We start from the raw sequence: 14,016 nt of genomic DNA on the forward strand, positions 1-14,016 counted from the left end.
AAAAACAGCTTCATAAAAGGAGGGTCACCCGCCCCTTTATTTCGCCAGTCACAGAATACACCAAGAAAAAATAAAAATAAAAATTGGTTTACTCTTTCTTTTTTTCTTTTACACTGCAAATGCACAAACGCAAGGAAGCACCCACAGTCAAAGTTGAAGAGAGAAACAAAAAGACACAATCGATTGTAGGAGTTGAAGCGTGGAAACTTGTATTTAACGATGCCCGACAAGCATTCACAGACAACCAATTCAAGGAGGCCGTTGCATTATTTACGCGAGCCCTGACTTTGAACCCAAACCACATTACTTTGTTGGATTGTCGTGCAGCTTCCTATGAGAAACTGGACCAGACCAAACTAGCTCTCGCAGATGCTGCCACTATCGTTAAATTAGCACCCACGGACCCTCGTGGCTATTTACGAGGTGGAAAACTCTTTGCAAACCAGAAAAAGTATTCTAAAGCCTTGGGCCTTTATAACCGCGCTTTACAGAAAGTCGATCCTGTAGACCCTCGTTATAAACTCATTGTGGATTTAAAAAGCAAGGCAGAAAAGGCCTCGAAACCACCGGCCTCCATGAACATGATGGATAGATTACCTTACGATGTTATTGGTCTCATATTCTCTTACTTATCCTTTGATCGTCGAGTACAATGTTCTGCCGTATCCCAGAGTTGGCGTCGCTTTGCTTTACAGTGGGCAGGCATGTGGCGTCATTTAGACTTTGAGAATAGAAAACCCACACTAAACATCATTCGAAAATATCTCGGCTATGCAAAAGGTCGTCATGTCCGTGGCTTCGCACTTCACAATGCTAGTCAAACCACACTTCAAAATGTATTCAAAGGCCTGGTAGATGAAAATTGCCAATATATAGAAACGCTGGGTAAGTACCACCTCCTTTCCCACAACATTAAAATAGGAGTATGCTTAAAAGAGAGACTAAGTAAATGACTGTTTTCATAGATTTCAGGAGATGTGATATTTTACTTATTTCATTAGCAAGGATGTTGAAAGTGATTGGAAAACATGTCGAATATCTCAACTTGGATCATACAAATCTCACTGTGTCTAATATACTGGATGTTGTGATTCCAATGTGTCCCAAATTAACACACTTGTCCATCCTCGGACTCACGGCAGGTCAGGAATATGCAAAGACAGAATACCCTTTACTCAACCTGACTTACATACGCTGCAACATCTTTGCCGATAAGCTCATCCGACTCAGTCCCCATCTAGTGACGATTGATGTTCATTCGAATAGCACGTACTTTCATCATTTTTATAATGGGATTGTAACGACGCATAAAGAGTTGGAAACCTTGCATTTTAGTTACGGGCATACATCTGAGAAAATAGGGTGGTCACCCAATTCATGCGTGGTATCCCAACGTAAAGGCATCTTGAATTTTGGTATCTATGAAGATCGTTTCTTCAACGCCAATGTCTTACAATCCTTTTTGATTGAAAACCCTCATTTACAACAATTAACTGTCGTGGGCTGTGGTCCTGATATCGGGACCGGGATTGAAACGGTGGTGACACAGGGTGCATTCTTATCTCAGTTAGTAGGGATCCATTTATTTAATTGTCCATCCTTGACCGAAACGGGTTTGCATCATTTGGTGGTCGCTTGTCCTTCTCTCCAGGCTGTGTCTGTTCCCAGACTTTTGTCCGTGACAGATGCCTTTATGCAGGATGTGGCAACCCGTACCTCGATTTTAAAAAAGTTGGATATTTCAGATTGCAGTGCAGTGACGGGCGTGGGTCTTCAAAATTTAGTACGCGCTCATAAACATCATCTTCAGAAATTAGTATTAAATAACTGTCAGAGAATCAGTCCAGATGCTGTCAAGTGGGCTGTCGAGCAACTCGGTCCACGTGTTATCGAATGTAAATTCAAGTATAAATAAAGTAGCAGCATATAGTAAACCATCTTTTTTTATGTCTCACTGAATTCAAATTAATACACCTTTTTTTGGTGGATGAGTTGAGACATCAGTAAAGCTACATTATAACTCACAGTCGCTATATCTTTTACAGTACACATACATTACTAGTTTTAATCTCGTAAAGTTACACCCGTTGGCTTTTACTACCCGATCCAACGCAAGGCCTATGTGCATGTGTTGCACATTTTTAGGATGTTATCTGGACTTGAAATATTGACACTATTGTTGTCCCGCCTATATGCAGCAATAAAGTACTTTTATTCCATCCCTTCAAGCCATTAATCTCTTTAAACATATAAACTGAGGGCTTTCACTTTATAAAAAACAGGCTTAAGTTACTCAAATGGCGTGACTGGTTTTTTGCGAGCTAAATAATAACCGGGGGTTAGTGTTTGTTTATCTTTTCCTTTTTTTTTTACTATAACATTTTCCGCCACTAAACTTTCTTTCATCTTGTATGGCATTTCGGTGTCATGCAAAATAACATTTGCTCAGTCCGAATCGTTTCTGTGCCTATGTTATTTTAACATTTTCCGCCACTAAACTTTCTTTCATCTTGTATGGCATTTCGGTGTCATGCAAAATAACATTTGCGCAGTCCGAATCGTTTCTGTGCCTATGTTATTATTTTTTTATACTTATGGCTTAGAGTACTGTAGCTGGCGGGGAGTGCGTGATCCTTAGAGCAGTCCGGAGGCTGCAGGGAACTCTGAGGAACGGGCATAGGGAGAACACTCTCTTCAAGTCGATTAGGTCCGTAGCAGAGTTAGTAGGCTATAGCGGTTAGTAATCCGAAGCTGGTTACAAGTACTTGGAGCAGGTAATAAGTTCGTTCCCCCCACCCTCCCACCTTTCCTTTTAATTCTTTTAGCATGTTGGCAAATTATTGTGGTGCGCTCCGCATGTTTGACGGGCATGTGCAGTGGGCATGTGAAGGTGAAATCCCTCGCTCGTGAAGTCATCACGGCCTTAACGGGCTCGATTCATGTTATCTAGTCACTGAAATATGTGTCAGATTGGGAAGGGTTTAATCGGTTGACAACGCTCCCTTTCCTTAAAGCTATTAGCTAGGTTAGCCCTTCCCCTCCCCTTTTTATCCTCCACCCTCCACCCTCCACCATCCACCATCCACCATCCACCCTCCACCATCCACCCTCCACCATCCACCCTCTACCCTCTACCCTCTACCCTCTACCCTCTACCCTACACCTCACCCTTACCCTTTGTTGTCAAATGCGATAAATGGGTATAAATCTATATGAAGTTGTTGGTCAACATACTGCTGAAGAGAGATATAAGCCTATAACTAGCGTTGCTTATCGCCACTTTCGAGTCATTAGTTATATATTTACACTCTATTAATACAGTCTTTATAGTGTTCATAGTTAAATAAACGATCAAATTTTATAACTACTATATATTTTATTCTTTATTTTTTTTTTTTATTGTTTAAACGAACTTATTCTACCCTTTGCTGCGCATTTGTTACTTTTCCTTCCTTTAAATAATTCCCATTGCTGTAAGTGATATACTTTACTAATGTCACCGCAGCTATTACGCATGTGCCGCTATTGTAAAACATACTCTGTGTGGGACACTGCCGTCAGGGCCATGACAACAATGTTGAAAAGAAGAGCGGCATAAACACAATTAAAGCGCACCTAGTCAAAAGCTCAAAAACAAGATCATCATACAATCAGAAACAATGTAATCGCTACAAATGAATGTATTTTGAACGATCTATACTTCGTGACTATTTTACTCTTGCACTCGTTTGATCTCAGTCTTGTGTAGAAGTATTAGAGCAATGACCAAACAAGACGACAAAGTAAGCTAAAAAGCACGCGTGAATGCTTCCCATATGTTTATTGTAATATATCTGTATTTGGATCAAGGCAGTAAGTTAAATTGACCTCTTGGGTGTCACTTAATACGAAGAAGAATTGGCACTCCCTAAAAGACCCGTAGGTTCATTGATGTATCGTATCACTATCTTTCTTCTTCATAGATTATGCCTTATTGTTGGTACATGCTGAAATACTGATAAATAAATATCAAGGTCAGCATTACATGTGGTTTTATACAGTGATATTTCTATCATAAGTAAAGGCTCAAACATTATGAGTGATTAATTTATTCTGAGACATAAACAATTAAATCATCCTGACATAAGCCAGCTCTTGGTCATCAGTCTATAAATAAGATTCGTTCACACACCCTTTTTTCTTACCTCTTTTTGTTCTATTCTTTTTTATGTTCATATGGAGTAAAGCAATAGGGAAAAGGTTAGTTAATAACGCCTTTTGTTTTTACGCGAAATGCATCTTTCTTTAAATACTAAAAAAAAAAAAGATAAAAAAGATGACCAAACTCCATTTTTTGCGCGATCGTAGCTAGCTTACTTTCGTGGATGAAAATAATAAGTGGATGGAGATGTATAAAGCGATAATTAGCATGTTAGCGAAGCTATCGGTACAAAAGACAAAGCCATTGTACAAGCCATTAATATGTGGCATACGATGTAGATTTTAAAAAAATGGTACATACCGTTATGAATATTTAAATCCTATGCTTGTCCATACAAGTCTTTGTATTCACCATAAAATTAGCTTTATGGGCTCTGCTTTTTACAGTGAGATCATTACCATTTATGCGAGTTGCTAATTTGCCAAAGATCGAAAATCGATAAAACAAAACATATAACTATTAGCAAACAAAAGTAAACTGAGCTTTTTTGTAGCGCAAATGGAAGATTAAACCAGCAGCATGAGCAAGATCGAGGCAAATTCAAACCTGATTATGTAGCCTATGTCAACGTTAGGTCTGCTAGGCATGATATCACGATTGCTGAGGTAAAGAACCCCAAAAACCAGTTTTGGAAGGCCATCATCCGACCTTATAAAGCTCGGTCAGCAAATGAAGGTGATGCTGAATAATTTGGTAATTCATCGTGTCAATTCTCCTACCGTATGCGATATTTTAGTTGAAGGTAGACCAAAAGTTATGCATCGATTAAATTATTATTTACATATCCGTTTTTTTTTTCTTATGAATAGGAATAATCATTGCTCACTTTATAAAATGAATCTGATTGGACCGCATTTTTCACCCAATGGTTTTACTCTCATCGTTTTCACAATGCAGAAATATCTTTAATCCCAAACATGTTCTTATGCCTAAACAATTTGAAGGTAATATTAAAGTGTATATATATTTAATAACCTAAATACAAAAATTATATTCCGTACAGAACATTTGCTGTAGATACCGCAAAGAAAATAGAACAACATGAATTAGTGAGGGCTAAAGGGAAGGCGGATTTTCGAAGTAGCCGCCTTCCCTTGTCCTGGGTTCATGAAAATACATGCAGATTCTCGATGGTCTAGGAATCTGATAATTATTATGATATATACATCTTGAAGCTAAACACAATAAACCAATTTCTTTTCACTCACTACGCCATTGATATTACCAGAACACCCATAAATGGAACCATTTGAAAACGGAAGGCTGGCGCTAAATGCAATGGCTCCACACTTCTTTTTAAAGTAACGTTTGTTGCTACTAAAGTTAAAAATACATTAGTCTTAATCCATGTATATAGAGTTATGCGACTGAGTTTTTGGAAAGCATGAATATAATGTTTTTTGAAAAAAAAAAAAAAAAAAAAAAAACGATCTCTGACTAATGCATTGGGATTGGAAGACAACAATCAAGGCAATAATTAAAAGTCCTAATTTAAAGCCCAACCCTTTATTTTTAGTATAAAAACCATTTTTTTGTACCTTCCCGCACCCCCACCCCCTTTTTTTTCTAATTTTTTTGTTCTTCATCTAAATCATCATCCATGACGAGCTTACATACGGTCGAAGGCAAACGTATTTTATGTACTGCAGACGTAAGAGGTAAAGAGAGAAAAGAAGAAGTTAGTGATGATGAAGGAATAAACTCATTGACATTATGTTTAGGTAATATCTCTGAATTGAATCGTCTTGCACGCGAGTTCAGCGCGCACTATATTATTCACACGGGTGATTTTGGTTTCTATGGCAAGTAGCTCTTTATATGGGAGAAACTTAAAAAAAAAAAGCTAACTCTTCTTATGATTATTAGATCGATCCAGTTTAGACCGTATTGGCGAGAGGTAAAGAAGAAGAAAAAAAAATAACAAAAAAAAAAAAAAAAAAGAAGGGAGAGCTAACTGAAAGTTATACATATAAAAGACCGTTGAAGCATTGGATCCAATACACAACACTTGTGCCTAGTCAGACTCGTACAAGATTACTAAACTCCTCTCCTGAAGTGATGTATCGTACACTGGAACAATCACCTCATACGTTATTATCGGAATTCCCAGAATTTCTCTCGCGTGAAAAGCAACTAGATGTACCTGTGTATACGGTATGGGGTGCATGTGAAGATGTAGCCATCATCGAGAAATTTAGATCCAAGGAATATCAAGTGGACAATCTATTCTTGTTAGATGAAGCGTCTACTCATCTTTTGGATATTGGCGGTGTCAGCTTAAGATTATTTGGCTTGGGTGGCCCCGTTGTACAACATAAATTATTTGATAATGGTGAAGGTACGTCTCTCTGTTTCTCTTGTATTTATATTCTGTGTTACTCACAACAATAATAAAAAAAAAGGCACGGACACAATTGCAGGTGGGTTGGGTGTTATGTGGACCACCGCTTTACAGATTGGTGAGCTAGTCGAGTTAGCCAATAGTGTCTATGATACCTCAGAGACAAGAGTTCTCGTCACTCACGCTAGTCCCGGAAGAGAAGGTCTCTTGGCTCAATTGGCACTCACCCTTCATGCAGACTTTACCATCTCCGCTGGTCTTCATTTCCGTTACAATATTGCTTACAATGAATTTGCCTGTCAACCTGAAATCGATCACTTTAGAAATCGTCTGATCCAGTCACAGCAACAGTTTATGCAGCTCTGGGATGCTATTAAGGAGCAGGTCGAAGACTCTGTCGAGTAAGTCCTTTTATTTTATTTCTTGTGTACCGTATAACTGATTCTTATAAAATCCATCAGTGAGCACCAGTATGCTCTTCTTCGTAACGCTTTAAACGTAGTCAACCGTATCCCTCCCTCTCTTTTGGAGATGGAAGGATCGGATAAATCCGAAGCTTCATGGGAAAGAGATGAATTAGCCTATAAAAACATGTGGAACTTTAATTTACCTGATGTCGCTTATGGTTCTCTCTTGTTCAATATTCATAACGGTATCATGGCTTCTGAAATGAGATCTTATGGCTTGAACTTTTCTTACCGTAGAAACCAGCAACAACAACAACAACAACAAGCTTCTCCTGTGACTTCATCGGTTGCTGAAAAGCCCAATCAATACAGAAACAGCACTAGTGCTAATTCCGAATGGCAAGAGGAGAACTACAATAGCAACCGCAACTCTAAAAGACAAAGCATGGTAAAAAAAAAAAGAAAGAAAGAAAGAGAGAATGAAAGAAGGAACTAACAGAGCGTAGCAACGTAATCTTTATACAGCCTATGTCGGTGGGTTGTCCAACACGACAGTAACGGATGAAGATTTAAGAGAATACTTCGGATATGAAAATGTAAAGGGGTAAAAAATACTAGGTGTGACCATGAATCCTCCGACCAATCTAATATTTTTAATAATGAATCTAGGTCACTGGTATCAAATTCCCCATGGATCCTACGACACAGTTGCCAAAGGCTCATTGTTACGTAGATTTTATTAACGGACATGCACTTGAACAGGCTTTGACAAAGAACGGGATGATTTTCCGTGACAATAAGTTGGTCATCAACAGACCCAATACCCAATTTAATAATAATAATTCAGACAATAATAACAATCGTGGTCGAGGTGGCAGAGGTGCCAATAATAACAGAGGTCGTAACTATCGTGATAGTCGTATCATGAATGACCACTGAAACGTTTTATAATCTGTTTCATGACATCACTTGTCAAATGATCAATAAAAAAAAAAGAGAGTTATATATATGAGTGTGGGATTTTTAATTCTTTTTTTTTTCTTTTCCATTTTTTTTTTTTTTTTTTTGCCAAGACAAATGAGATTTTTTGCATTATCCGCAGTAGTGATTTCAGTGTTATCTGTATTCACAGATGCTGCTATTACCAGGTATAATTATAGATATATATTTAAAATATAAATTATTACTATGACTGATTTTAAAGAACTATAGAGTTGCTATCAAAAAGGTAGTTGAGACTCCCTCTGAAAGACTCGAAAGATACTCTCATACGGGAGAATACTTGGCTCAAAAATACTTTAAATCTTCTCAACGTACAAACCAAGTGAATACGTTCCAAACAAATGCAGATGGTACAGCCAATCATGGTATTCCTCTTTCCAACTACATGAATGCCCAATACTATGGTGAGATCCAAATCGGTTCTCCCGCCCAAACTTTCTCTGTAGTCTTTGATACAGGATCTTCCAACCTTTGGGTTCCTTCTACCCATTGTAATTCTATCGCTTGTTTCTTACACAACAGATACGATTCTGGAAGATCTAAGTCTTTCTCGGAAAACGGTACCGAGTTTGCTATCCAGTATGGAACAGGTGCCTTGGAAGGTTTCATCAGCGAGGTAAAAAAAAAAAAAAAAAAAAAAAAAAAAATTATATTCAAGTGCGCGTTCAATCCGTCGATGACGTCATCTACTCACACTTTTATTTTCTTATTATGTAGGACACGCTCACATTGGGTAACATCAAGATTGAAAATCAAGGCTTTGCTGAATCTGTAAAAGAGCCCGGATTTACTTTTGCATTTGCTAAATTCGATGGTATCCTTGGTTTAGGCTATGATACCATCTCTGTTCAACATACCGTACCACCATTTTATCATATGGTGAACCGTGATTTAATCGATGAGCCCATGTTCTCGTTCTGGTTGAATGATGCTAGCGATGAAAGTCAAGGTGGAGAGCTTGTATTTGGTGGCACTGATCCTCGTCATTACAAGGGCGAGATTGTTTGGTCAGATGTCCGTCGTAAAGGCTACTGGGAAATCACAATGCAAGATATCAAATTTGGCGGAGAATCTATTGAATTGGATCCTATTGGTGCTGCCATCGATACGGGATCCTCTCTTTTGGTTGCCCCCACGACCATCGCTGATTTGATCAATCGTGAATTAGGTGCCGAAAAGAATTGGGCAGGACAATACGTTTTGGATTGTGCTAACGTACCTGATCTTCCCGAATTCTGCTTTGTCTTTAGCGGCAAAGATTTCTGTTTGCAAGGTTCTGATTATGTATTGCAAGTACAAGATCAATGTATCTCTGGTTTCATGGGCATGGATATTCCTGAACCTGCTGGTCCTCTTTGGATCGTAGGTGATGTCTTCCTTCGTAAATTCTATAGTGTTTATGACCTTGGTAACCACAGAGTTGGTCTTGCCAAGTCCAAATAGTTTCTTATATATACATACATCTATCTATCTCTTTTTTCTTCTTATCTCTCTCTTTTTTTTTTATTTCTTTTCAAATGCAAATGCTAAATAAATACCAGCGGCTTCCCACTCTTCTTCTGTCATTTCAGGTGCTTGTCCTCCAATTACCCCAATGCGAGAAAGTAATCGACTGTGCTCCTCTTCTTTTGAAGCAGAAGTGTAAAAATCATGAAAGTTTTCCTTAAATTTCAATTTCAACCCATATTCCCCTGCCAACCTTATATACATACATCTAATGTGAGCTTCTTTTTTTTTCTTTTTCTGATTTTATATCATTCTATTGTTTACCTTTCAAAGGTTGGCCAGTGAACCAGGTATTCAGGACAATCTACAGCATCCACCAGATGAAACATGTATTTACAGCCATAAGTGGAAAAGCCAATTTTCTTGCGATCATCGTCTGTATCTTGGATATCGTCAAAGGTGATACTGTAAATGGAATTACCAAACCCAAATGATCGAGGAGGCTCTTGTCTAACGCGCTTTACAATCCAATTCGAGTCGGGCATCGTGCCAATAAACATGCCTCCTGAACGTAACCGACTCGACACATTTTGAAGCATGATACGTGCCTTTTTTTCATTTTCAAAGGCATAATGAAGACAAAATTGCATGGACACCGTGTCAAATTGTAGATCTGGGCGTAATTTAGGTGCAATGAGTTCCTGAGGAAAGTGTCTTTAGTCTCTTTTTTTTTTTTTGGTAGTCGTAGGGAGTATTTGTCTCCTTACTTGGTAACAGTCCATGGCATAGAACTCTGCTGTAAAACTTCGGTCTCTTAGTGTCTTGTATCGACTCTGCATCTGTTCCAACGACACGTCAGCAATGTCTAGGGTATTAGGAATGAGTATATAATGCATTAAAAAAAAAAAAGAAGAAGAAGAATAGACAACATACCGGCAGCCACGAGGTGATGTATTCTTGCTTTGGCCCACTTGATTAGGTCACCGCCTTTGCCACAGCCCATATCAAAGACGTTTTGATTAGGTCTGACATAACGATGAATTAAAACACTTTTGACCCAATTATTAAAACTTCGAAGTCGGATAATTTTCGATTCTTTACGTTTGACAGCACCAACGTCGGGCCGTTCATTATAATGTTGTGCTACGGAAGAAGGCGTAGAGTCGTAACGAGGTCTTTGTGCTTTGTTGGGCTGATCTTGATGTTCAAATCCTCGCTTCATTTAAGATTAAAAAAAAAAAAAATAGAAAAAAGAGAAGAATGATTGGTGTGACACCCTTTTTATGATTATTATTATTATTTTTTATTTCTCACACGTAAAAAAAAAAAAAGGCTTTTTTTTTATAAATGTTATTGTTATTATTAAAAGATGTACAAAAAAGATTATTTAAAAGATAGCATCCAAGGCACAACAGAAACACATGGCAGCCAAACTATAAACAAAAAAGACCGTTAGTATTTTTAGTGTTCCTGTTTAAGTTTTTTTTTGCGGGAGATAAAAAAAGTCCTTTACCATCCTAAACACATGGAACTATCCTCCTTTTGAGGCTGTTGTTGAACATAGACAGTTTGTGGGACAGGTCTTAACAGAGAGATAAAAAAGGGCTTAGTTATTTTGGATAAAGAAATATATAAAAAAAAATAAACAATAAACTCACTGTGGTTGGTAATAAGGTTGTTGGTATTGGGGTTGAGGTTGATAAGATTGTTGGGGTTGACCATAGCCTTGTTGATATTGAGGTTGACCTGGAGGTGGTGTATAATAATTGGGTGGTTGTTGGCCGTATCCCTTTTGTTGTTGATCCATATTAATTTATTAAAATATTAAAAAAGAAGAAAAAAAGAGAGAGAAAGAAAAAAGAAATTGATTTCTTTTTATTTTATATTTATACACCTCCTATCTCATTGGTCGGTTATTTTAGAACACCAAAAATAAAAAATAAAAATTGAGCTTTTTGAGGCTTTCTTGGCACTTTTCTTTCTTGTCTGTGTGTGGCGCATTCTACTTGTGTAAATGTACAAAAGTACCCTTTGAATAGCCACCACGTGAACACACCCTTATTCATGTGGCTTTTGAGCATATCCAAATTAAGCCATCATCATTCGTAAGTAAAACACGTCCCCGTGGATACGCCAAGAATTTCAAATTATACTTTTGGTTAGAAACACAAACCAACTGACAACATCCACACTCTATATATTTTTAATCAATCTCTATGCTCTAAATTAAAATATAATAAAAAAACAAAGGAGTAGTAACAGATGAAAATTAACGCCCGCTCCAATAGAATCCCCCTCCCCTCCCTAACAACCCGCTTCAGCTCATCCATCCCATCAAAAAAAAAAGTCTCCTTTCTTTCACAAGAATGTAAAAAATATCGGTCTGGATTCTTATACACTGTCAACCAAATAAATAAACACAGCGTATTTACACCATTGGTTTTACCACGTTACGAGAATTGTCCATATACCGACAAAAACCTTGCCCAATGATAAGTCGAGCATTCCTACCCGTGGACAGGCACCAGGAACAATCAATTCGCTTTAACCAGGCTATTCCATTATGTAAGATGCCCTTGTTCATTAGTAGGACAGCAAGTTGTAATTATTTTTTCACGGTTCATCTATGGGGATCTCTCTTCATTATAAGTTCAGGTGAAATAATAGAACTTTGATGACCATGTTCATGAACTGTTATTTGTGAAAGTAATAATCGTGAGTGATATGAACTGAGGTTTAAAAATTATAAATAAACCACAAAAGACACAACACTCATATCCTACATGTCAAGCAATTGTGTCTTATAAAGAAAGACTGTAGAACTTTGCTTTTCATTCTTTCTTCCTACGTTCACAGCTACATTTAGCATTGGTCAGCTATCCATTGGGCAAAAAAGCAACGTTTGTTATTCGCTCTATTTACGTTAAAACTTTGACAACGCTGTTTGTCCTTATGAAAACGCAGGCCCAAGTAAACCTTATACACGTGCCTTATCGATTTTATGAACGATTGACATGTGCACAGAAAGTATTATACACCCAATTTGAATTATTTTACAGCAATGCAAGTCAACCAAGGTGTCTGGTTACATGGAACATGAAGAGGCACATAACAATAAGAACCCGAGTTTCCAAAGAAGTCTCTTAGGATCTCCGCCAAAAGACGATCTCGGCTCGCACGAATGTGACCCTTTTTTTTTCACAATAATCATGTAACATTGTAAATCGCTTGTTGATATATGCTATAAAAAATGGCTGACAAATGATTCTCTAGGAAAAAAGAAATACACTATGTATTGATATTTAATAGAAGAATAGAAATAATTTATTATTCATTGATATGTAAATAAGGTCATGAGCATAGACTAAAAAAAAAAGAAGAATTGCTTTGTCGTAGTCGCAGATGTAACTAAGTAGGGGGGATATGTATGTATAATAGGGCTTAAATGGTGATATAGTTATGTATAGATAATGACATTAAGGAAGGAAGGCTATTGTGAGCGGAATGAGTGATTTAGTATCTTTGATTCTTTGAGCCAAGTTTACTGAATAATCCAGCCTTCTTGGTAGGAGGAGGTGCTTGCTTTTTAAAGGGTCCAACACCGGAAGCCTTTGCCTTGGTCCATGCAATAGGACCGTATTTCTTGATCATAGTGGCACCATCATTCTTTTTAGCGACCTTGGTTCTCTTGGTATTACGGCCCGTCTTTTTTGCTACGGGAGCACTCTTGGTGGATGCCATTTTAGCTTTGATACCACGCATCGTCATTGGTTTGCTGGTGGTAGCAACAGGAGTAGCTCTCTTTTTGGAGCCAAAACTGAAAGGACTACATAAAAAAAAAATTGGTAAATACATCACGAAGTTTATATTTTTTTTTTTAAAAAAAAAAAAAAAAAAAAAAAAAAAGAAGCACTATTTTACCTTTTCTTGACTGTCTTCACCTGTCTAGGTGCTGCAGATCTCTTTTGGTGATGTCTGGATGATGTTGAAGTAGTATTTCCCATTTTTATTTTTAATAGTTGTTATTGTTGTTATAATAATGATTAAAAAAAATATTGAGGAAAGTGCTTCCCTATTTATATAAAAAATATCCAACAATGACGATGATGGATCAAAAAAAAAAAAACCGCATTGAGCAACACGTGAGAGCAAATTTAGTCTAGAAGAGACTAGTTTGACACCCAAAATTGCTTATTTGGACCACTGACGTCAGGGATAGAAAAATGACGATTCCACAAAAGCTAGACTTTGTTACACATGAGAGCACAATTCTGACGATACAAAAGTTGGTTTCAATGTAACCTAGGGAATCAGCATCATTGAACATATGCTATTTAACAAAATGGGCAATTATTATTTTAATCTGCTGCAGCGTAACAGTATTTTCAAGTGGTGAGACTTGAGTGTTTTATGCGGATCATATATTATGGATAGAGTATTTAAACTAGAATTATTGGGGCGAAACGTTACGGTGCGAGTGAATTGTTAGATCCTGGATCAGAATTCGTGCTTTGGTCGTTTATGAAATAAAAAATTATTAAAGCGAACAATGTTGTCTCCAGAGTTTAGTAAAAACTATTTATACTTTTTTATAAAGAACAAGCACGCTAGATACACAC

The 14,016-nt window shown here is 37.4% G+C and overlaps 5 protein-coding genes across 5 annotated transcripts; 3 read left to right on the plus strand and 2 right to left on the minus strand.

The window, feature by feature from the left end:
- The first annotated feature begins 5 nt into the window (after window positions 1-5).
- Window positions 6-2,180, plus strand: EV154DRAFT_434405 (uncharacterized protein). The gene is made up of 2 exons (XM_051596764.1): window positions 6-885; window positions 966-2,180. Exons 1-2 carry the CDS (start codon window positions 120-122, stop codon window positions 1,913-1,915), a joined length of 1,716 nt encoding a protein of 571 aa, XP_051463306.1. The 5' UTR covers window positions 6-119; the 3' UTR covers window positions 1,916-2,180.
- A 3,579-nt stretch (window positions 2,181-5,759) lies between these two features.
- On the plus strand, window positions 5,760-7,968 carry EV154DRAFT_491156 (uncharacterized protein). Its single transcript, XM_051599507.1, has 8 exons — window positions 5,760-5,859; window positions 5,923-6,003; window positions 6,068-6,098; window positions 6,178-6,539; window positions 6,604-6,943; window positions 7,004-7,397; window positions 7,456-7,545; window positions 7,619-7,968. Exons 1-8 carry the CDS (start codon window positions 5,802-5,804, stop codon window positions 7,886-7,888), a joined length of 1,626 nt encoding a protein of 541 aa, XP_051463307.1. The 5' UTR covers window positions 5,760-5,801; the 3' UTR covers window positions 7,889-7,968.
- A 48-nt stretch (window positions 7,969-8,016) lies between these two features.
- On the plus strand, window positions 8,017-9,518 carry EV154DRAFT_598104 (endopeptidase). The gene is made up of 3 exons (XM_051607032.1): window positions 8,017-8,097; window positions 8,162-8,567; window positions 8,669-9,518. Exons 1-3 carry the CDS (start codon window positions 8,027-8,029, stop codon window positions 9,392-9,394), a joined length of 1,203 nt encoding a protein of 400 aa, XP_051463308.1. The 5' UTR covers window positions 8,017-8,026; the 3' UTR covers window positions 9,395-9,518.
- EV154DRAFT_598105 (guanine-N(7)-methyltransferase domain-containing protein) lies at window positions 9,455-10,663 on the minus strand (the record flags this gene model as incomplete). Its single annotated transcript, XM_051607033.1, has 4 exons — window positions 10,331-10,663; window positions 10,165-10,262; window positions 9,722-10,098; window positions 9,455-9,650 (listed from the first exon to the last, which is right to left on the minus strand). The coding sequence occupies exons 1-4, from the start codon at window positions 10,617-10,619 to the stop codon at window positions 9,455-9,457; spliced, it is 960 nt and encodes a 319-aa protein (XP_051463309.1). The 5' UTR covers window positions 10,620-10,663.
- Window positions 10,664-10,675: 12 nt separating this feature from the next.
- Window positions 10,676-11,255, minus strand: EV154DRAFT_491162 (uncharacterized protein). The gene is made up of 3 exons (XM_051599508.1): window positions 11,056-11,255; window positions 10,911-10,979; window positions 10,676-10,830 (listed from the first exon to the last, which is right to left on the minus strand). The coding sequence occupies exons 1-3, from the start codon at window positions 11,202-11,204 to the stop codon at window positions 10,785-10,787; spliced, it is 264 nt and encodes an 87-aa protein (XP_051463310.1). The 5' UTR covers window positions 11,205-11,255; the 3' UTR covers window positions 10,676-10,784.
- Window positions 11,256-14,016: the final 2,761 nt, after the last annotated feature.

This window comes from Mucor mucedo (assembly GCF_025094135.1).
Source record: "Mucor mucedo strain NRRL 3635 chromosome Unknown EV154scaffold_3, whole genome shotgun sequence".
Lineage (NCBI taxonomy): Eukaryota > Fungi > Mucoromycota > Mucoromycetes > Mucorales > Mucoraceae > Mucor > Mucor mucedo.

Coding starts and splice junctions, on each gene's coding strand:
- EV154DRAFT_434405 (XM_051596764.1), top strand. CDS start 120: ATGCACAAACGCAAGGAAGCACCCACAGTCAAAGTTGAAGAGAGAAAC. Junction 886..965: donor CCAATATATAGAAACGCTGG/GTAAGTACCACC, acceptor CTGTTTTCATAG/ATTTCAGGAGATGTGATATT.
- EV154DRAFT_491162 (XM_051599508.1), bottom strand. CDS start 11,204: ATGGATCAACAACAAAAGGGATACGGCCAACAACCACCCAATTATTAT. Junction 10,980..11,055: donor CAACCTTATTACCAACCACA/GTGAGTTTATTG, acceptor CTCTCTGTTAAG/ACCTGTCCCACAAACTGTCT. Junction 10,831..10,910: donor AGTTCCATGTGTTTAGGATG/GTAAAGGACTTT, acceptor TTTTGTTTATAG/TTTGGCTGCCATGTGTTTCT.
- EV154DRAFT_491156 (XM_051599507.1), top strand. CDS start 5,802: ATGACGAGCTTACATACGGTCGAAGGCAAACGTATTTTATGTACTGCA. Junction 6,944..7,003: donor CAGGTCGAAGACTCTGTCGA/GTAAGTCCTTTT, acceptor AAAATCCATCAG/TGAGCACCAGTATGCTCTTC. Junction 7,398..7,455: donor ACTCTAAAAGACAAAGCATG/GTAAAAAAAAAA, acceptor AACAGAGCGTAG/CAACGTAATCTTTATACAGC.
- EV154DRAFT_598104 (XM_051607032.1), top strand. CDS start 8,027: ATGAGATTTTTTGCATTATCCGCAGTAGTGATTTCAGTGTTATCTGTA. Junction 8,098..8,161: donor ACAGATGCTGCTATTACCAG/GTATAATTATAG, acceptor AAAGAACTATAG/AGTTGCTATCAAAAAGGTAG. Junction 8,568..8,668: donor TGGAAGGTTTCATCAGCGAG/GTAAAAAAAAAA, acceptor CTTATTATGTAG/GACACGCTCACATTGGGTAA.